Genomic DNA, 23,299 nt, shown 5'->3' on the forward strand with positions numbered 1-23,299 from the left:
AGATAAGGCTAGAGGTTACAAAAATAATAAAAGGACAAAACTAAAAGCTCTGTGTCTGAATGCACTTAGCATTCAAAACAAAACAGATTAACTGAGAGCACAAATAGAAATAAATAAGTATGATCTGATAGCCATTACGGAAACATGGCTGCAGGGCGACATAGATTGGGACCTGAATATTGAAGGGTACATGGCATTTAGGAAGGACAGGAAGCTAGGAAAAGGTGGAGGGGTAGCTCTGTTAATTAATGATGGTATTAGCGCAATAGAGAGGGATGACCTAAGTTCAGGATACCAGGATGTAGAAGCAGTTTGGGTGGATATAAGAAATTATAAAGGCAAGAAGTACTTGTAGGAGTGTTGTACAGGCCACCTAACATTAACCACACTGTAGGACGGGGTATAAAGGAAGAAATAATGGCAGCTTGTCAGAAAGGTACAGCGATAATTATGGGAGATTTTAAACCTACATATAGACTGGAAAAATCAGATGGGCAGAGGTAGCCTAGATGAGAGGTATGTTTTTGGGATAATTTCTTGGGACAATATGTTCTGGAGCCAACCAGATAGCAGGTTCCGAAGAAGGGTCACTGACCCGAAACGTTAACTCTGCTTCTCTTTCCACAGATGCTGCCAGACCTGCTGAGTGAATCCAGCATTTCTTGTTTTTGTTTCAGATAGCAGGCTATACTGGACCTGGTATTGTGCAACAAGATAGGATTAATTAATGACCTCATAGTTAAGGCGCCCCTGGGTAGCAGCGATCATAATATGATTGAATTTTGCATTCAGTTTGAGGGAGAGAACAGTGGGTCCAAGACTAGTATTTTGTACTTAAATAAGGGCAATTATGGGGGCATGAAAACAGAGTTAGCTAAAGTGAACTGGAAAATCAGGTTAAGGGATAAGTTAATAGAGATGCAGTCACAGACATTTAAGGGGATATTTCAGAATACACAGAATAGATACATTTCAATGAGAGAGAAAAATTCCAAGGGTGGAATATCTATAGAAACTCTTACTGTCCGTCTTTATATTTCTTGCTAGCTTTCTCTCGTACTCTAATATTACCTTCCTGATCAATCTTTTAGTCATTCTTTGCTGTTTTTTATATTCTGTCCAATCTTCTGACCTGCCTCCCATCTTTGCGCAATTATAGGCATAACCATCCGTGGTTAACTAAAACATTTAAAGATAGTATCAAACTTAAAAAGCCTATAATTGCGCAAAGATGGTAGGCAGGTCAGAAGATTGGACAGAACATAAAAAATCAGCAAAAAATGACTAAAAGATTGATAAAGAAGGTAAAATTAGAGTACAAGCTAGCTAGAAATATAAAGACAGATAGTAAGAGTTTCTGTAGATATTTTAAAAAGAAAAGAGTTTAAAAAGTGAGCATTGGTCCTGTAGAAAGTGAGTCTGGGGAATTAATAATGGATAATAAGGAGATGGCCTTCACTATTGAGGTTACAAGTAATATCCCAGTACTAGCTGTAAGTCAGGAAATGGAAGGGATGGAGGAACTCAAGAAAATTACAATCACCAGGGAGGTAGTACTGAACTAATTGTTGGAGCTGCGGACTAACAAGTGCCTGAGTCCTGATGGACTTCATCCTAGGGTGTTAAACAAAGTGGCTAGTGAAATAGTTGATGTGTTAGTTTTAATTTTCCAAAATTCCCTAGATTTGGGGAAGGTTCCGTTAGATTGGAAAATAGCAAATGTAACTCCTTTATTCAAAAAGGGAGAGAGACAGAAAGCAGGAAACTACAGGCCAGTTAGCTTAACATCTGTCTAAGGGAAAATGTTAGAAGCTATTATTAAAGACGTTTTGGCAGGGCATTTAGAAAAGTTAAGGGTACTCAGGCAGAGTCAATATGGTTTTGTGAAAGGGAAATCATGTTTAACCAATTTATTGGAGTTCTGTGAGGGAGTTACATGTGCTGTGGATAAAAGGGAACCATTGGATGTATTGTACTTAGATTTTCAGAAGGCATTTGATAAGGTGCCACATCAAAGGTTATTTTGGAAAATAAAAGCTCATGGTGTAGGGGGGCAACATATTGGCATGGATAGAAGATTGGCTAGCTAACAGGAAACAGAGAGTAGGCATAAATGGGTCATTTTCTGGTTTGCAAGATGTAACAAGTGGTGTGCCACAGGGATCTGTGCTGGGGCCTCAACGTTTTACTATTTATATAAATGACTTAGGATGAAGGGACCGAAAGTATAGTTTCTAATTTGCTGATGACACAAAGGTAAGTAGGAAAGTAACTTGTGAAGAAGACATAAGGGGGCTACAAAGGGATATAGATGGGTTAAGTGAGTTGGCAAGGATCTGACCAATGGAGTATAATGTGGGAAGTGGGAAATTGTCCACTTTGGCAGGAAGAATAAAAAAGAAGCATATTATCCAAATGGTGAGAAATTGCAGTGTTCTGAAATGCCGAGGGATCTCGTTGTCCTAGTGCATGAATCACAAAAGATTAGTATGCAAGTACAGCAAGTAATTACCATGCATATACTGTAATAATCAATTTATTCATGCCCCCCCCCGTTCCTATTCCTCTTATCAACTCTGACCCTTGATCCTCCTCAAATCGAGCTTAACCTTATTGCTGAGTCCCATTCCCCTCCCTATGATGTTGTAGGTTACCCAACCATAGGCCTTGACCTCCTCCCTACAGAATCCATTTGCCCCTATTGACTGTGACCATTCCCTCTGCCAGCTAGTACCCTGAATCCGCCCCACACTCGCTGACGTTGACAGCACTCATCCCTCCCTTTAGGCCATTGCCAACTATTTTCTGACTAATCCTCAAATCAACCCACTACCCCTGCAGCCGCCCATATCCAGCTTCAGCAGCAATAGCAACAATTACATATCCTGGATGCTCTGCTCCACTCTCCCCTTCTCCTCCATGCACCTGATCACCCCACCCTGTCGTCCTCAAGTGCCCTACCCTGCTCCTCCATGTAGACCCCTCCACACCTTCACTGACATCCCCTGAGAAGAATCACCCTTGCTGGTGCCGAACCTGGAGGCAAACATCCAATCCAATGCTGGCGTTTGTTTTGCTGATGAATTAAAGAGAGAACAACACAGACCTGAGACTCAACTGCACAAAACTGACTGTTGCACACTGTGGTGAAACAAACATGAACTGAGTGGCATGGGAATAGCGCTTGCAGTTCACGTAATCTGGCAGGTAAGACTGAATTGGATAAGTGTAAGGTAATGACTAGTCATGGCATGTAAATGAATGAAAAGCTGCAATCCGCTGCCTTGTGGGGGAATCCCTGGAACGCCAAAAACACGCTGTCGACTTAATTTCTCCAAAATATCTCGCCGTCGGAAATCTGCAAAAACACCTCCCGCCTAATTAAATCATCCCACACGCCACTAAATCCGCTTTTGCATAGCCCATAAAGTTCCAACCCTAGTTCGGAATATGTTTGAGGATGATAAGAACAGATGTGGACTGAGATAATCAAATCCTCATGTGGGAAGCAATGGTTCCTACGCTGCTAGGATCCAATGAAAAGTTCATACCATGGAAAGCAAGCAGTCAAAGTGAAACGATGTCAGCTGTGGTTCAGTGGTCACACTCTCCCCTCAGAAAGTTGTGAGTTAAAGTTCTACTTCATGGACAAGGACAAAATTGAGGTAAACATTTCGATGCAGTAATGTCGAAAGTACTGTGGAGATAACGGCCTTTACATTTGTGGCAGCCGGGGCCGAGAGTTTGGGAGGGGGGATTTTGGATGAGAAACCAGGAAGAACGGGCTTGACAGACTTCCTGCTGAAGTTAACATCAGGATGCCTTTTAAATTTTATCACCAGGTTTCCCACCTGACACCCAGTCTTTGACAGCCTGGATGCCTGTCAGGCAGGAAAGCCTGCAGCAGCAGGCCACAGCTGGGAGCAGGGAAGTGTGAGATTATGGTTGGGAGCGGGGCGGGGGGTTTGTATTGGGGGGGAGTTCGGGAGGGTTGGAGATCATGGACATTGGGACTCGTCCGATCGTGGAGAGGGAAGCAGGTAAACTTGTTTAGCTTGGAGGAAACACTCCCTCTCCCCTGGCCCACAAGCCGTGGATCCAGCCCTTCTCCCCTCCTTTTACTTTGTGCTTCCTGACACTTGGAAAACCTGGCCAAAATGGGTTTTTAAAAAAACCTTTAAAAGTAGTGGCAGCAGCCTCCTTAAAAGATTCCACTGACTGACTCGCATCCTGAGAGTGGATTGGTTGCCCGTGCCTGTTGAAACTGGAAGTGGGTGTACTGTGGTCAGGTTTACGATTTAAAAAATGTTTTACTTCTCACCCATACCCAAACCACCTGTTCTTGGGGGTTAAAATTACTTCCAATGGAGCAGGTTTTCCTGTTATTGTGCGAGGCCGGAAGGATTACGTGGAAAATCAGGTGGAGTGCATTGCACAGTCTTTGTTAGTCTACTTAATTTAATAGACACAAAAAATCAAGCATGCTCCATTGCAGGCATGTAATGCTCCCCATCTGATTTTTCTTTCTGTGCCTAGGCAATCCTTTATGCCAAGTGCAATAACAGGAAAATCTACCCAGGATGAGTCTTCTCTTCTCCCCCAGTCTGCAAATGTGTGACTTTGGGAAACTCTCTCAGCCAGATTGTTCTCCCTCCCTCTCCAAGGAGATATGTTTATCTGAATATTGCTTTTTGTGTTTTTCTTCCCTGACACCAAGACAAAAGAAACCTGTCTCAGCCATGCAAACTGAAGTCAACTTAAAGTTCGCTTTATCTTGGCTAGTTAAAGGAATGTCAAAAATGACAAATTAGTGAAGTTTACTGGTTGAGGAGTGATGGAGCTCTGTTTCCATCACAATGGCAAATAAACCTGTACGATGGGGTGTAACTCGTGAGAGCTGAAATAATTAAGATGGTCTTTAACACCAGTGAATGATTGTCTGGAGCTCACCACATTGCTTGAGATACTCAAAGGCTGTGCCTCCTCTTGTAGAAACATACTTCAAATGAATTCTTGAGTGTCAGCATCTTTAGCTAACCGGTAATGGTCATTTCTCAAGCATAAATAACCATTTTTTTTTTAACTGTTTCACTGAAATATTGAAATGGAAATGACTCATTGTGTCTACAAATTCACAATTGCAGAAGTAAACAGTTCTTATTTTTAAATATTCAACTTATGAACATACGAACATACGAATTAGGAGCGGGTTTAGGCCACTCGGCCCCTCGAGCCTGCTCTGCCATTCAATAAGATCATGGCTGATCTGATTGTAACCTGAACTCCACATTCCCGCTTACCCCCGATAACCTTTCACCCCCTTGCTTATCAAGAATCTATCTACCTCTGCCTTAAAAATATTTAAAGACTCTGCTTCCACTGCCTTTTGAAGAAGAGTTCCACAGATACATGGCCCTCAGAGAAAAAAATTCTCCTCATCTCTGTCTTAAATGGGGACCCCTAATTTTTAAATAGTGACCCCTAGTTCTAGATTCTCCCACAAGGGGAAACATCCTTTCCACATCCACTCTGTCAAGACCCCTCAGGATCATATGTTTCAATCAAGTCACCTCTTACTCTCCTAAACTCCAGCAGATACAAGCCTCGCCTGTCCAACCTTTCCTCATAAGGCAGCTCTCCCATTCCAGGTAGTAGTCCAGTAAACCTTCTCTTAACATGTTTCCAACGTATTTACATCCTTCCTTCAATAAGGAGACCAGTACTGTACAAGTACTCCAGATGTGATCTCACCAATGCCCTGCAAACTGAAGCATAACCTCCCTATTTTTGTATTCAATTCCCCTTGCGATAAACGATAACATTCTATTAGCTTTCCTAATTAATTGCTGAACCTGCATGCTAACTTTTATGATTCATGCACTAGGACACCCAGATCCCTCTGCGTCTCAGAGCTCTGCAATCTCTCACCATTTAGATAATATGCTGCTTTTTTATTCTTCCTGCCAAAATGGACAATTTCACATTTTCCCACATTATACTCCATTTGCCAGATCTTTGCCTGCTCACTTAACCTATCCATATCCCTTTATAGCTTCCTTATGTCCTCTTCACAACTTACTTTCCTACCTTGGAAACTGGAGCGGCAGCAGGCAGACCTGGGAGGAGGCTGATCCAGAGCAGGACCTGAAAAGGAAAGAGCGGGGCTCGAGGTCCTTACTTACCTGGAGACCGGAGGGACGGCAGGCTGTCTCGCTCTTTCTGTGTCTCCACGTGCTGAGATTCAAAAGAGGAAAAAAAACTTAGTGACATCACGGGAAATCTGCAAGGTGATTGGCTATCATCTGTTAGTGTCTGTAAATAGCTTAAAAAAAGGGAAAGTTTTTTTGAAAAAAACCCCCTCAAAACCTACCATATAAGTGATAAGGTGAGTACTACTAAAGTGTGTTTTTTTTTAATTAGTGTAATTTATTACGGAATTTGGATTGTAGTGGGTTGTGTTTGGAGTAGAACAAGGCCCCTATTTTTATAGGGAGTAACGAAGTAATCTAAAGGTAAGTCATGGCAGGAGAGCTCGCACCCGTGATATACTCCTCCTGCACTATGTGGGAAATCAAGGAAGCTTCCAGTGTACGTGACGACCATGTGTGCAGCAAGTGTATCCATCTGCAGCTATTGGCTACCCGAATTACGGAGCTGGGCCTGCGGGTGGATTCACTATGGAGCATCCGTGATGCTGAGGATGTCGTGGCTAGCACGTTTAGCGAGGTGGTCACACTGCAGGTAATGGCTGCACAGGCAGAAAAGGGATGGGTGACCACCAGGCAGACTAGTAGGTGCAGGCAGGTAGTGCAGGAGTCCCCTGTGGCCATCCCCCTCTCAAACAGAAATATCACTTTGAATACTGTTGGGGAATGACCTCCCAGGGGAAAGCAGCAACAGCCAAGTTCGTGGCACCACGGATAGTTTTGCTGCACAGCAGGGGGGTGGGGGGAGAAAAGACTGGGAGAGTCATAGTGATAGGAGATTCAATTGTAAGGGGAACAGACAGGCATTTCTGTGGCTGCAAACGAGTCTCCAGGATGGTATGTTGCCTCCCTGGTGCCAGGGCCAAGGATGTCTCAGAGCGACTGCAGGACATTCTGAAGGGGGAGGGTGAACAGCCAGTGGTCACGGTACATGTCATAGGTAGAAAAAGGGATGAGGTCCTGAAAGATGAATTTAAGGAGTTAGGAGCTAAATTAAAAAGCAGGACCTCAAAGGTAGTAATCTCAGGATTACTTCCTGTGCCACGTGTTATTGAGTATAGGAGCAGGAGAATAGACCAGATGAATGCGTAGCTGGAGAAATGATGCAGGGGGGAGGAATTTAGATTCTGGGACATTGGGACCAGTTCTAGGGAAGTGGGACCTGTACAAGCGGGAAGAATTACGCCCAGGCAAGACCAGAACCAGTGTCCTCGCAGGGACGTTTGCTAGTGCTGTTGGGGAGGATTTAAACTAGAATGGCAGGGGGATGGGAACCTGAGCGGGGAGACTGAGGAGGAGGAAACCAGGATAGAAACGAAAGACAGGAAACAAAAAGGCAAAAGTGGAAGGCATAGAAATTAAAGGCAAGAAACAAATAGGGCCATAGTGCGAAATAATGCTAAGATGACGAAGAATATAAAAAGACAAGCCTAAAGGCATTGTGTCTCAATGCGCGGAGCATTCGCAATAAGGTAGGTGAATTAACCACGCAAATAGATGTAAATGGATACGATATAGTTGCGATTACGGAGACATAACTGCAGGGTGACCAAGGATGGGAACTGAACATCCAAGGGTATTCAATATTTAGGAAGGACGAGCAAAAAGGGGAAAGGAGGTGGAGTAGCGTTGTTAGTAAAAGAGGAAATCAGTACAATAGTGAGGAAGGATATTAGCTCAGAGAATCCTGATGTGGAATCTGTATGGGTGGAGCTAAGAAACACCAAGGGGGAGAAAAGTTGGTGGGGTTGTATATAGACCCCCAAACAGCAGTGGTGATGTAGAGGATGGCATTAAACAGGAAATTAGAGACACATGCAATAAGGGTGCAACTGTAATTATGGATGACTTTAATCTACATGTAGATTGGGCAAACCAAATTAGCAATAATACTGTAGAGGAGGAATTCCTTGAGTGCGTACGTGATGGATTTTTGGGCCAATACGTTGAGGAACCAACTGGAAAACAAGCCATCCTAGACTGGGTATTGTGTAATGAGAAAGGATTAGTTAACAATCTTGTTGTGCAGGGTCCCTTGGGGAAGAGCGACCATAACATAATAGAATTCTTCTTTAAGATGGAGAGTGAGAGAATTAATTCCGAGACTAGGGTCCTGAATTTAAATCAAGGAAACAATGAAGGTATGAGGTGCGAGTTGACTATGATAGATTGGGGAACGTTACCCAAAGGGTTGACAGTGGATAGGCAATGGCTAGCATTTACAGAGCGCATGAATGAATTACAACAATTGTTCATTCCTGTCTGGCACAAAAATAAAACAGGAAAGGTGGCTCAACCGTGGCTTACAAAAGAAATTAGGGATAGTATTCGATCCAAGGAGGAGAAATATAAAATGGCCAGATCAAGCAGCAAACCTGAGGATTGGGAGAAGGTTAGAATTCAGCAAAGGAGGACAAAGGGATTGATTAAGAAGGGAAAAATAGAGTAGGAGAGTAAGCTTGCAGAGAACATAACTGAATGTAAAAGCTTCTATAGATATGTGAAGAGAAAATGATTAGTGAAGACAAATGTGGGTTCCTTACAGTCAGAAACAGGGGAATTTATAATGGGGAACAAAGAAATGGCAGACCAATTAAATAAATACTTTGGTTCTGTCTTCACAAAGGAGGACACAAATTACCTCCCAGAAATGTTGTGGAACATAGGGTCTAGTGAGAAGGGCGAACTGTATGAAATCAGTATTAGTAGGGAAATGGTGTTAGGGAAATTAATGGGACTGAAGGCCGATAAATCCCCAGGGCCTGATAATCTATGTCCCAGAGTAATTAAAGAAGTGGCCCTAGAAATAGTAGATGCATTGCTGGTTGTTTTTCAAAATTCTATAGACTCTGGAACAGTTCCAATGGTTTGGAGGGTAGCTAAAGTAACCCCACTGTTTAAAAAAGGAGGTAGCGAGAAAACAGGGAATTATAGACTGGTTAGCCTGACATCAGTAGTGGGGGAAAATGCTGGAGTCCATTGTAAAAGATGTAATAGCAGAGCACTTGGAAAACAATGACAGGATCGGACAAAGTCAACATGGATTTACGAAAGGGAAATCATGCTTGACAAATCTACCGGAATTTTTTGAGTATGTAACTAGTAGAATAGATGAGGGACAACCAGTGGATGTGGTGTACTTGGACTTCCAGAAGGCTTTCAATAAGGTCTCGCATAAGAGATTAGCGTGCAGAATTAAAGCACATTGGATCGGGGGTACTGATACTGATAGAGTACTGATATGGATAGAGAACTGGTTGGCAGACAGGAAACAAAGAGTAGGAATAAACGGGTCTTTTTACGAATGCCAGGCAGTGACTAGTGGGGTACCACAGTGATCAGTGCTAGGACCCCAGCTGTTCACAATATATATTAATGATATAGATGAGGGAATTAAATGTAAGTTTGCAGACAACACAAAGCTGGGTGGGAGTGTGAGCTGTGAGGAGGATGCAGAGAAGCTCCAGTGTGATTTGGACAGGAAGAGTGAGTGAGCAAATACCTGGCTGATGCAGTATAATGTGGATAAATGTGAGGTGATCCACTTTGGTGGCAAAAACAGAAAGGCAGATTATCTGAATGGTGATAGATTGAGAAAGGTGGAGGTGCAGCGAGACCTGGGTGTCCTTGTGCACCAGTCGCTGAAAGTAAGCATGCAGGTGCAGCAGGCAGTTGAGAAGGCAAATGGTATGTTGGCCTTCATAGCGAGAAGATTGGAATACAGGAGCAAGGATGTCTTTCTGCAATTATACAAGGCCTTGATGAGACCACATCTGGAGTATTGTGTGCACTTTTGGTCTCCTTATGTGAGGAAGGATGTTCTTGCGATGGAGGGAGTGCAGCGAAGGTTCACCAGACTGATTCCTGGGATGGCAGGACTGATGAATGAAGAGAGATTGGGTCGATTAGGCTTGTATTCACTAGAGTTTAGAAGAATGAGAGGGGATCTCATAGAAACCTACAAAATTCTAACAGGACTGGACAGACTAGATACAGGAAGGATGTTCCCGATGGTGGGGGAATCCAGAACCAGGGGTCACAGTCTAAGGATAAGGGGTAAGCCATTTAGGACTGAGATGAGGAGGGATTTCTTCACCCAGAGAGTGGTGAATCTGTGGAATTCTCTACCACGGAAAGAAGTTGAGGCCAAATCATTAAATATATTCAAGAAAGAGTTAGATATAGTTCTTAGTGCTAAAGGGATCAAGGGATACAGGGAAAAAGTGGGAACAGGGTACTGAGTTTGGATGATCAGCCACGATCGTATTGAATGGTGGAGCAGGCTCGAAGGGCCGAATGGCCTACTCCTCTTATTTTTCGATGTTTCTATGTTCTATCTTTGTATCATCAGCAAATTTAGCAACCATACCTTCGGTCCCTTCATCCAAGCCTTCATTACAATATAAATTGTAAAAAGTTGAGGCCCCAGCACTGAATCCTGTGGCACACGAGAAATAGGAGCAGGAGTAGACCATCTGGACTGCTCCGCAATTCAAAATGATCACGGTTGATCTTAGGATTCAACCCCACTTTCCCACCCGCTCACCATATCCCTTGATTCCCTGAGAGAACAAAAATCTGTCTATCACAGCCTTAAATGTATTCAATGATGGAGCATCCACAATCGTCTGGGGTAGAGAAATCCAAAAATTCACAACCCTTTGAGTGAAGTAATTTCTCCTCATCTCAGTCCTAAATGATCGGTCCCTTATCCTGAGACTGTGCCCCCTTGTTTTAGATGGGAATGATCTCTGTGTTGATCCTATCCAGCCCCTTTAGTATCTTATGTTTCAATGAGATCACCTCTCATTCTTCTAAACTCCAGAGAATAGAGGCCCAGTTTACTTAGCCTCACCATAGGACAACCTCCTCATCCCAGGGACCAATCTAGTGAACCTTTGCTGCACTGCCTCCAATGCAAGTCTATCCTTTTTTAAATGTGGAGACCAAAACTGCACACAGTATTCCAGATGGCGGTCTCACCAAAACCCTGTACAATTGTAGCAATACTTCCTTATTCCTGTACTCCAATCCCCTTGCAATTAGGCCAAAATGCCATTTGCCTTCCTCATTGCTTGCTGGATCTGCATGTTAACATTCTGCGTTCCTTGTACAAGCACACCCAAGTCTCTTTGAACATCGACACTTACACATTTCACACCTTTTAAAAAATATTCTGCTTTTCTATTCTTATACCAAAAGTGCACAATTTCACACTTCCCTACATTATACTCATTTGCCATCTCGTTGCCCACTCACTTAACCTGTCTATATCTCTTTGCAGCCTCTCTGTGTCCTCTCCACAGCTTACCTTTCCGTCTACCTTTGCATTATCAGCAAACTTAGATACATTACTCTTTGTCTCTTCATCTAAGTCATTAATATAGAATGTAAATAGCTGAGGCCTCTGCACTGATCCTTGTGGCACTCCACTATTTATGACCTGTCAACTTGAAAATGTCCCATTTATGTCCAATCTCTGCTTCCTGTCTGTTAACCAATCATCTATCCATGCTAATACATTACCCCCAACTCCATGACCCCTTATCTTGCCAATTAACCTTTTGTGTGGCAGCTTAGCGAATGCCTTTTGGAAATCCAGGTATACTACATCATCTGGTTCGCCTTTATCTACCCTACTAGTTACATCCTCAAAAAAACTCTAATAAATATGTCAAAAAGGATTTCCCTTCAGTAAAACCATGTTGACTTGTTCTAATCATACTGTGCTTTTTTTTTTAAAGTGCATTGTTAAGACTTTCTTAATAATAGATTCCAGCATTTTCCAATGACTGATGTTAGGCTAACTGGCCTGTCGTTCCCTCTTTTCTCTCTCCCTCCTTTCTTGAAAAGCGGTGTAACTTTTGCCAACTTCCAATCTGATGGGACTGTTCCTGAATCTAAGGAATTTTGGAAAATCAGAGCTAGCGCATCCACTATATCACACCACTCATTCTATCTTGCCAACCAGAAAATTACCCATTTATGCCTACTCTCTGTTTCCTGTTAGCTAGCCAGTCTGCTATCCATGCCAATATGTTACCCCCTACACCATGAGTTTTTATTTTCTGCAATAACCTTTGATGTGGCACCTTATCGAATGCCTTCTGGAAATCTAAGTACATCCACCGGTTCCCCTTTATCCACAGCACATTTTACTTTTTCAAGGAACTCCAATAAATTGGTTAAACATGATTTCCCTTTCACAAAACCATGTTGACTCTGCCTGATTACCTTGAATTTTTCTGAGTGTTATGACCAGGTGAGAAAGGTGTCTAGGGGTTCCCTCTCAGCCTTCACCTGGTCTTACTGTAGCAGGGTTTAATTGTAAACATACCGTGTTTTTAGCTCCCCCTTGGTGAATCCTTGTTCATCGCTTTCCAATTATAAGGCAAAGAAACCAGCACAAACAGGCTTTCTTAGGGTTAATGAAGAAATGTTGAAATTTATTAAACTTGAACTTAAACTCTAATTTGGTTGATGCCTACGGAAACACGACGCATCCACGCTAGTTTGCATAAGCAATACACACATGCAATAGAGACAGAAAAGAGTAGAAGAAAAATAAAGTGAAAAGTGTGAGGCAATATTTGAAGAGTTCTTGTTACGGTTCTTCAAGCTTACTGTAGAGTCCTTGATTGTAAGTAGATCTTGCTTTCCGTTGGGGCGCAGTATGCTTCTTAAACCTTGTTCGCTGTAGGAGACTTTTCTTCTTGGGGTTCATGTATCTTCAATGGATTCATAGGCTTGTGAGAAAGAGATGTGAGCAGACAAGAGAGATCTTCTTTGTTCAGGAACAAACAGATTTTCTGCCCAAACTCAGGTTAGTCATGTGACTAGCTGGTTTTACCATATCCGTTTGTGTATTCGGTCATCTTAGCAGTCAACCTGAAATGCGAGCACCCCCACCTTCAACATCTCACAGAGGCATAGAGAGATGTAGCACTGAAACAGGCCCTTCAGCCCAACGAGTCCGCACCAATCATCAATCACCCATTTATACTAATCCTACATTAATCCCATTTTCCCTCTCACATCCCCACCTTCCCTCAATTCTCCTACCACCTACCTACACTAGGGGCAATTTTTTTTTGATCTGGTGATCAAAAGTCCATTGTGGGTTGAATGTGTCAGGGAATGGTCCTTTGTCCTTTCCAAGCACTGTCTGTTAATATGCAAATGTCTTTCCAGCCAAGGGTCCATTGTGGGTTGAATGTGTCAGGAAATGGCTGCTTTGTCCTTCCAAACATGGTCTGTTAATATGCAAATGTATTTCCAGCCAAGATCTGGCAATTTTTTAAAAGCAAATCCTTTCTTCACTTCAACAGTTTGAAATTTAAATGTCCATGTGGTGAAATTAATATGCTCATGTTTGGCAGGTGGGGGCCTGCATGACACCTGCTATAACGTCTTTAACGACAGCTTCTGTCATTTTCCCTAAGACGGGTGTTAAGCTAACTGGCCTGTAGTTTCCTGCTTTCTGTCGCCCTCTTTGAAAAAATGAGTTATATTTGCTATTTTCCAATCTCATGGAACCTTCCCCGAATCTAGGGAATTTTGGAAAATTAAAAACAATGCATCAACTATCTCACCGGCCACTACTTTTAGGACCCTAAGATGAAGTCCATCAGGACCCGAGGACTTGTCAGCCCGCAGCTCCAACAATTTTCTCAGTACCACATCCCTGGTGATTGTAATTTTCTTGAGTTCCTCCTTTGCTTCCATTTCCTGATTTACAGCTATTTCTGGGATGCTATTTATATTCTCTATAGTGAAGATCGATGCAATTCACCTGCCATCTCCTTAATTTCCCTTATTAATTTCCCAGACTCATTTTCTATAGGACCGACACTCACTTTGTTAACTCTTTTCTTTTCTAAATACCAATAGAAACTCTTACTATCTATTTTTATATTTCTAGCTAGCTTTCTCTTGTACTCTAATTTTTCCTCCCTTATTAATCTTTTAGTAATTCTTTGCTGTTCTTTATATTCTGTCCAATTGTCTGACCTGCCACCCATCTTTGCACAATTATATGCTTTTTCTTTGAGTTTGGTGCTATCTTTAACTTTTTCAGTTAACCATGGATAGTGGGTCCTCCCTTTGGAATTTTTCTTTCTCATTGTAATGTATCTATTCTGTGTATCCCCTTAAATGTCTGCGACTGCATCTCTATTGACCTATCCCTTAACCTAATTTGCCTGTTCATTTTAGCTAGCTATGCTTTCATGCCCTCATCACTGCCCCTATTTAGGTTTAAAATACTAGTCTTGGACCTATTCTTCTCTCCCTCAAACTGAATGTAAAATTCATGCCTCCTGAGGTCCCCAGCATCACAGATACCAGTCTTCAGCCAATCGGATTCACTCCACATGATATCAAGAAATGGCTGAAGACATTGGATACTGCAAAGGCTATGGGCCCTGACAACATTCTGACTATAGCACTGAAGTCTTGTGCTCCAGAACTTGCCACGCCCCTAGCCAAGCTGTTCCAGTACAGCTACAACACTGGCACCTCCCCGGCAATGTGTAAAATTGCCCAGGTATATCCTGTACACTAAAATCAGGACAAAACCAACCTGGCCAATTACCGCCCTATTCGTCTACTCTATCATCAGCAAAGTGATGGAAGATGTCATCGATAGTGCTATCAAGCGACACTTGCTCAGCAATAACCTGCTCGCTGACGCTTAGTTTGGGTTCTGCCAGGGCCGCTCAGCTCCTAACCCCGTAACAGGCTTGGTCCAAACATGGACAAAAGAGCTGAACTCCATAGGTGAGGTGAGAGTGACTGCTGTTGACATCATGGCAGCATTTTGATCGGGTATGGCATCAAAGAGCCCAAGCAAAACTGGAGTCAAGGGGAATCGGGGAAAACTCTTGGCCAGTTAGAGTCATACCGAGGACAAAGGCAGATGGTTGTGTTTGTCAGAAGTCAATCATCTCAGTCCCAGGACATCATTGCAGGAGTTCCTCAGGCGAGTGTCTCAGGCTCAACCATCTTCAGCTGCATCCATCACCTTCCCTCCATCATAAAGTCAGAAGTGGGGATGTTCACTGATGATTGCACAATGTTCAGCACCATTCACGACTCCTCAGATACTGAAGCAGCCCGTGTCCTGATGCAACAAGACCTGGACAGCATCCAGGCCTCAGCTCATAAGCAGCAAGTAACATTCAAGCCATACAAGTGCCAGGCAATGACCATCTCAGACAAGAGAGAATCTAACCATCTCCCCTTGACATTCAATGGTATTACTATTGCCGAATCCCCCACTTTAAACATCCTGGAGGTTGCCATTGACCAAAAATTGAACTGGATGAACCACGTAAATACTGTGGCTACAAGAGCAGGTCAGAGGCTGGGAACTCTGTGGCAAGGCGCTCACCACCTTTCTCTCCAATGTCTGTCCACCATCTACAAGTCAGAAGTGTGATGGAATACTCTTCCCTTGCCTGGATGGGTGCAGCTCCAACAGCACTCAAGAAGCTCGACACCATCCAGGACAAAGCAGCCCGCTTGATTGGCACCCCATCCACCACCTTCAACTTTCAGTCACTTCACTATTGATGCACAGTGGCAGCAGTGTGTACCATCTACAAGATGCACTGCTGCAACTTACCAAGGGTCCTTCAAAACCCGCGACCTCTATCACCTAGAAGGATGAGGGCAGCAGATGCATGGGAACACCACCACCACCTGCAAGTTCCCCTCCAAACCACACACTATCCTGACCTGGAACTATATCCAGGCATATGCACTGACATGTTGCACCATGGACATTTGACAAAATTATTGACTCAGCCACAGACATGGGGCAGTTAACTTGTGTATAGTGTATAGCCAACATAATGCCATCAAAATACAGTTCGATTTAAAACACATTTCTCCCTATAAATAAAAATCTAGGTATGCAAACATCAGTGGAGAGCAGCACAAATGTATTAGCTAGCTAGCAAGCAAAATAGTATGTAATGCCAACGTGAATTACTTTTGTTGACCGAATAGAGCTAGTTACACAATATCATGGGGTAGTAGATGGACGTTATTGGATGACTTCTGTGGATTCACACTGTGGCAGGAGTGCAAATTCATCCAATAAACCATAAATTTCAGGGAGAGGATTGTTATTGTGGTTATTGAGGTGAGGCAATAGAAATTTCAGTAATAGGAAGACAGACCATTTCTCACACTGCTATTGTCACAACACAATTTAACCCATAATCGTCAATATTTGTGCACCTTCTCCACCTGCTTGTAATGTGTGTGTGAAGACAAGGCTGCCAATAGAAGGGCAGTGATTTCCAAATCAGGAGAATTTTATAGGATGGAGCAGATAGTACTTCAGAAGTGTCATGTAAAACAGAAAAGCAGAGTTGGACAGGAAGGGACAGGGAGATTAATGATAGGTAGCCAAGACTAGTTTATTCATCTTGACAGGCTGTTAAACCAGATCCTGGAATCTAAAATACAGAAACAACAGAATCTGTCAGGGGCAAAATGTCATTTACTCACCAAAGCTAGTGACAAAATTAGATAAACACAATTATAAATAAAGAGTGCCCTACAGTTCCTCCAATAAAGCTATTCTCTTAAATGCACTTTTGTCTATATCTCAGTCTATCATTGTTGATTCCGATTCAGCTCTGACAAGATAATTATTAACAAAAAGCTTTTCTGCAAAACGTGTGGTTGTTACTGCATGTATTATTCAGTTATTAAAATGCTTAGTCACGATCTGTAAGATTGTACTCCAGACTAATCTCTTTATCTCCAAGCCAAATCTCTTACCTGTTAGCAAAGGTGCACGTTTAACGTAATGTGATACATGATACAGACAACTTATAAATGACATTGGCGTTCAGGTTATCTGCCCTCAAACTTGATAGTAAATGATGCACATTGCAGTTACTGATCTTTAACATGCTTGTAAAATTTGTAATTTAATCCAATTCACAGCCAAAAAAACAGTTAATGACTGTTTCTAACATGGTCATTGAAACATAATAAATTTTTAACTATGTCTTCCCTGAAAGTTTTTTAAATGGTAAATGCAGCATGGATTTTGTTAAGGAACTGTAGACAATTCATCATAGATTAAGGTTTATTAAGGCTATCGATTACATTGTATTTACTATTGTATATGGGTCAGCAGCACCCTGCTTTTGCCAAAATCGCTCAGCCCTGTTACGCCATACTCTTGTATTCATGAGGAAATTACAGTGCTGACTTCTGGAGATTGCTTGGATTTTCTTGCCTGTTTTCTCCTCAATACAAGTTTTGGAACAATGTGATTCCAAATGGATAGCAGCGGAATTGTGACATTTATGTAGAAGTAAACATCCAGCAACTTTCAACATGTCACTGAGCATGTGTCCCTAGTGAAAGTAATGCATGCCAGAGCCTAGAAGTTAAGGCATTCCCTAAGTGACTTTTGCCATTTTAAAATGAGTTTACAAACCTTTAAATTTGTTTTTAAATAACCTAGCTGTTAGTGAGTGGGGCAGAGAGAGAGGGATACACTCTCTAGCTCTTCCCCCCCCCACCCCCCCCCTTCCCCTCCCTCTCCCTCTGTGCCTCTTTCTCTCTCTCTCTCTGCCCCTTCCCCCACTCTCTCTCTGACTGTTGCGGAGAGCGGGAACAGCAGTTTCTGAACTTTGGACAGATACGGGGTTTTCTGATGGGCTTTAAAAAAATCGGGACCTGCCGGAAAGCCCGGAATCTGTCCGAAGTTCAGAAACCGCTGTTCCCAATGTCAGCACCCATCAGCTGTGAAATTGACAGTGTAATTTTTTTATAGAAGGCCTGGTCATAAAGAAGAAGCAATGGGAAATTTCCCATCCCTGAAATTACCAGTCACATACCTCAATCTTTTACCGTGTATGGACAGGTTGCTGAACCCTGACTATATCATCGTTCCTTCACTGTCGCTGGGTCACAATCCTGGAACTCCCTTCCTAACAGCACTGTGAGTGTACCTACACCCCAAGGACTCCAGAAGTTCACAAAGGCATCTCACCACCACCTTCTCGAGGGCAATTTGGGATGGGCAATAAATGCTGGCCTAGCTAGCGATGCCCACATGCCACAAATGAATAAAAAAAAAATGTCCTTACCCTGCCCATAGGCTTTTCTGGGGAGCTGAAGAGGACTTACAAACTTATGCAGCCTCTTACCACAAGACCTCCAACACACACTCTCAGCTTGCCACACATTGTATGAGCTAGTTAAACTGATTCATGACCCTCAATTTTTTTCCACATTGGGCTTCTTCTAAGCTACAGCTGGTGGCTTCCGTCCCATTCGTCAGCCTGCAAACCATGCCTGCATCAAAACGATTACTGATGCCTCCTTTGACAAAGACAAAGATTTTATAACATTCGCCATGGATGCCAACAGTCAGCAGGAAAGGGTTTACGTAGGATATACAGCACAGAAACAGGCCATTCAGACCAACCAGCCTATGCCAGTGTTTATACTCCCCTCGAACCTCCTTCAAACTTTCCTCATCCAACCTTATCCATGTAACTCTCTATTCCCTTCTCCCTCATAAGCTTATCTAATTGACCCTTAAATGCATCAAAACTATTCACCTCAGCTCCTCCCTGCGGTAGCGAGTTCCACTTTCTGGGTAAAGAAGTTTCTTCTGAATTCCCTATTGGATTTCTTGGTGACTATCTTATACTGATAGCCTCCAAGCCTCCAGTTATGCTTTTCCCCACATGTGGAAACATTCTCTCTGTCTACTCTATCAAAACCTTTGGTAATTTTAAAGCTGTCTTTGCTGCCATAGCTGGCTTCCCCCAAGGTCAGGCTGTGAATGACTCCACTCAAATAGCCATCAGCGCACTTCGCAATGTGTCAGTAGCCTTCATGAATAGGAAAGACCAGCAGTGGGTGATCACCACAGTGCATTATGCACATGTGTGCCCAATTTCCTGGCAATTGTCATGACTCGTCAATACTGCACCAGATGACCCTGTGATTAGAATGAGAAGGAGAGCTGGTACAGTGCCTCTTAATGGAGATCCATCTGGTGGTGGGGGGAGGGGGAGTGGGAGTGGGGGGAGGGGGGGTGGTGGTGGAAGAGAAGTGGTTAGAGTGCTGCAGAAGGGGAAGTTTGAAGCGCTTGTGGCACTGAATCCATGTCCTGGGGGTGGGGGGAGTGGTGCCAGGTAATACTGTGGGTGTTGACATTGTCTGCCACCTTCCTCAGGTCTGCTTCAGCATCTGTTTGGGCAACTTCATTGGCTCCACAAGTACCGCTCAGAATGCCAGGATGCTCTTGCCTGTATAAGAGGATGGTTTATATTTATGGTTAGATGTTCTAACTATTCCTCAACTTCAATAAGATTCTTAAAACGTTGAGTTCAAGGGTTTATAGATTTATTAAGTGTAAAGTACATACAATGGTACTCAAACATACGCTTAAAAGATAGTAGTTGGAGACTCAAACATATTACAGTACTTTAGGCTGATCAAACCCTTTTCATTCAAAATGTTCATTACAAACTGCTACTTTGTATACAATTATCTCACTCTGGCTATGTGACAATTAGTATGTTTTCCCATTACACGATTAAGCCCAAAAGCTAAAATACAACTCAATATAAGGAGAATTTAATTGAATTTTTTGATAGCTTCAATTAATAATGTGGTTTCCTTACTAACGAGCACTTTTTCAATTCAGCTAACTAGATCAATATAACTCATTTACTTTGTTATCTTATCAATAATTTTGCTCTTCTGTATAATTGCAATTCCTCCAAATGAAGCCTTTAATTATAAATATGTCTTTGATTCTGTACATCTGGCACCAACTCATTCCATTCTTCTACAGAAACTCCAATTAAAAAGAATATATTTACCCAGACGTTTTCTTTTGCAGGACTAACAGTTGCCCTTACACCTTTTGTTAGTTATTACAATCTCCTGAAACTTGGGAACCAGTGTTCAATAGTGCGTCTTAATTAAGTTCCCTTATTAAGTAGGTGATTATATTCAAATCTACCAGGAAAGTAGAGCCAGTCTCCGTTCAGTTCAGTGTTAACTACTTTAAAAATTGAATCAAACTTCCTGCTTAACAAAAGCTAAAAGCTAACCATTACGGCAATATAAAAAAAACATTCAATAGCAGTATTACATTAGCAGACTTCAAGTCAGTCAGATTAACCCTTTCCTATACCTGTGCCATGTGGCTCTCCAGACATCTCTCTGTTGCAGCACGGATTTCCATCGGGTTGGATGACACCTCGCTTCAAGAGGTGCATTTATTCTTTAAATGGGCATTGGGCTTGCTGGAAATCCCCCTCTGCAACTGCTAAAAGCACAAAGCTTGAATCACTTTGAGAAGTTTCAATTTAGTGTACTCAAGGTTACATTCTCGGCAAGCAAACAGCAAGAACGGGACAGTTTTTAGTTTATTGTTTATTCGGATGCATCTGTGCGCTTAACTGTTGCTGGGAAACTTGAGCGTTAAACTTGACCATTAAAATGGTACAGCCCTCCGAATAATGACATCGGATGGATATTGCCCACCCAAAACTACCCAGGGCAAAAAAAAAAATCAAGCCAGTACCGTCCCTTGCAATGCATCCAAAATTGTGAAGTCGTAACCTGTAGCTTCTGTTTTGAGGAAATAATCCATTTGTTTCTCCATGGTTCTCCCCTTCGGCGTTTACTGCAAGTGTCAAATACAAATATGTGCCGTAAGGCAATGCTATTTTTATAATCAAGTAACCTTACTCTTAATTTGTTTAGTTATATTTACGCACAAAGTAAATGCCAATCTTGCTCAGTTATGAGTATGAGGTGGTAGTGTTGGTTATAAACTCCAGGTTGTTAGATAGGTAGCTGATTTGATAGATACTCTAGTCCAGCAACGCGTGAATGATCCATTAGAACCTCTGCTCCCCATGATGAGCTGTTCCTTCCTCTCTTTATGATGTATCTTGCCTTCAGTTCTAACAATTCATACATTCACATCTGTTTCCAGGTAGAAAGTTCTTTCAATTACTTGGAGATCAACGCAATCAGTGCGATCGACCACACTCAGGTAAACACGTTAATTGATATGTAGAATGTTGCGAACTAAACTTAACATTGAAGAGGTTCCGAAGCACAGCACCATCTTTGTGTTAAATAACCAAACGGCTGTGAAGAATAAAACAACAGAAAGGTGCTAAAATAACACTTCAGATTTTTCATCAAACCTCAAAACGTGCAATACATTTTATGTCACAGTTTGCAAATTACTCAGTTTGCTATCTTGTTTTTAATCTTATCTTTCATTAGGGTTGTGAAAAATTCTAAGGTGTTTGCTGAATGTTTTGACTAACATTGCTTGCACTTTTTCTACACGTTGAGGATAGAAAATGCATTTTCATTGCTAAAATTTAAAACTGTCAAGGATAACCCCTTGTTAAAATGAAATATGAGATGGTAAATGCAGCAGGATAGATATGACAACCTGCTGGAATTGGCTAAGCATTTAGAATGTTTTACTATAAGATGATCTGACTGCAAGAAATTGCTGCTATTATTTGCTGCATTTTCTTAATCAACATTCAATGCACCAACCTTGCTCTTTGCAACACTGGCCACTTGCACACCATCTGGGGTTAGGTCATTTAGAGTGTTAATAAAGGAAGAGAATTTGCATGTTACTGTTGGAAATATTGCATTCTCTGATTCGTCTGAATAAATTTAGCATGAAAATATCAGCTGACTTCATTTGTATGATGTGTAAAGCTCTTTGAGAATACAAGAGAAAGGTTGGAATAGTCTAGAAACTGGCAAGGTAAGTGAGTTTACATTTTTGTTATACTGACAGATAATTATAAAGGTCTATATATGGACTGTAGCACCATTCCATTCACCTATCATAGTATTCATTGTTGCATTTTGCAGGTGGCCTTTTAAACCGTCTGTTTCCTTGTTTACTTCCCTATTTTGTAAATATGTTGCGTGTTTTTTATGCTACTGTATTGTGGGATAAACTTAGATGAAAGGCAAAATATTACTACAGCTCCAAATCTGGTGGAAACCACAAATACAGTTATTACAAAACACAACAAATGAGAAACCATCCAAAAGTTTGTCAAGCTATTGTAGTCATTTTCATGTTCCTGAAGTTTTTGAAGACAAGAACATAACTAACAGACAAAACCAGAGATAATGTCTCCTGTGTAGTTCCTACAGTGCATAGTCGTGTGTGTAATCATGTCTCATTAAAGCTGGGTATAGCTGATATGAGCAATATTCTGATGAATCTGATTGAGCCAATTTAGAGTTGGGACAAAGCAACAGCATAACTGGTTCAGTAGGTAAAATGGATTCTGAACTAGGAGAGCCAGTGGAGTACTATACGCTAACTGACCACTGTCAACTGTCTGTTGACTTGCCCTTTCTCTCTGTGGTAAAGTGTCTCATGGTCCTGCAGCACGTCTACCCAACATCAGAAACAACATCACAAACTTACATTTGAGATACCAATGATGAAGGCTAATACTTGTTCCAGGAATTCAAATGACATTGTTAGCCACAAGAGCAAAAACTTTAAATAATTTATGGATGACACTGGAATTGTGATCTTAAATTACATTTATTTTTTAATCATTTTTTTTATAATACGTGTGACTTTCTCTATGAAATAATACAAGTTAAAAATAGAGCTGAAATCTAACATGGACTGTTAGAGGCTTCTGTAATATTGTCCTCAGCTGATACAGACAAAGATAGAATAAGAGAATTGCTTTGTTATAAAGTAGAATTATAAAAGAATTAAGAGCTTAGTACTTTTCACTGATTTTACTTTAATTGCCTGAAGCAAGTATGAAAATTCCAACAATGTTTGGAGAATAGTTTAAATGTGATATTGGCTAAAATGGGCACTAGAAAATAGATAAATCAAGGGTATACATTGGGGATCTGTTGCATATGTTATTCATCCAAAGGATGGTCAAATATGCACGACACAACATACAAATATCAACTATGCTGAATCTTTTTTGTTATTGTGGATGCAAATAGAAACCATTCACTCCAGATAAATTAAAAAACATAAAATAATAAATCAGTATGGACTTGTA

At 41.8% G+C, this 23,299-nt stretch overlaps 1 protein-coding gene and 1 long non-coding RNA gene across 7 annotated transcripts in view; one reads left to right on the plus strand and one right to left on the minus strand.

Annotated features, from left to right (window-relative positions):
• LOC137378968 (uncharacterized) overlaps positions 1 to 21,846 on the minus strand; it is a 75,569-nt gene extending 53,723 nt beyond the window's left edge. Inside the window, exons 1-3 of one of the 3 annotated variants that reach the window (XR_010976716.1) lie at positions 21,789 to 21,846; positions 20,395 to 21,362; positions 6,183 to 6,234 (exon numbers count right to left, since the gene is read on the minus strand). This is a non-coding gene — a long non-coding RNA (uncharacterized lncRNA). Of the gene's footprint in view, positions 1 to 6,182; positions 6,235 to 17,792; positions 19,499 to 19,625; positions 21,363 to 21,788 lie in introns of those variants that run through there. The other 2 variants (XR_010976715.1, XR_010976714.1) reach the window with 2 other exon arrangements.
• Positions 1 to 23,299, plus strand: part of carmil2 (capping protein regulator and myosin 1 linker 2) — a 227,918-nt gene that overhangs the window by 52,030 nt on the left and 152,589 nt on the right. For 3 of the 4 annotated variants that reach the window (XM_068049521.1, XM_068049522.1, XM_068049525.1), the window contains one exon: positions 21,205 to 21,264. In XM_068049521.1, coding sequence (XP_067905622.1) covers positions 21,205 to 21,264 — 60 coding nt within the window. Of the gene's footprint in view, positions 1 to 21,204; positions 21,265 to 21,938; positions 22,009 to 23,299 lie in introns of those variants that run through there. The other variant, XM_068049523.1, reaches the window with a different exon arrangement.

The sequence above is a fragment of the Heterodontus francisci genome, chromosome 17 (genome assembly GCF_036365525.1).
Source record: "Heterodontus francisci isolate sHetFra1 chromosome 17, sHetFra1.hap1, whole genome shotgun sequence".
Taxonomy (NCBI): domain Eukaryota; kingdom Metazoa; phylum Chordata; class Chondrichthyes; order Heterodontiformes; family Heterodontidae; genus Heterodontus; species Heterodontus francisci.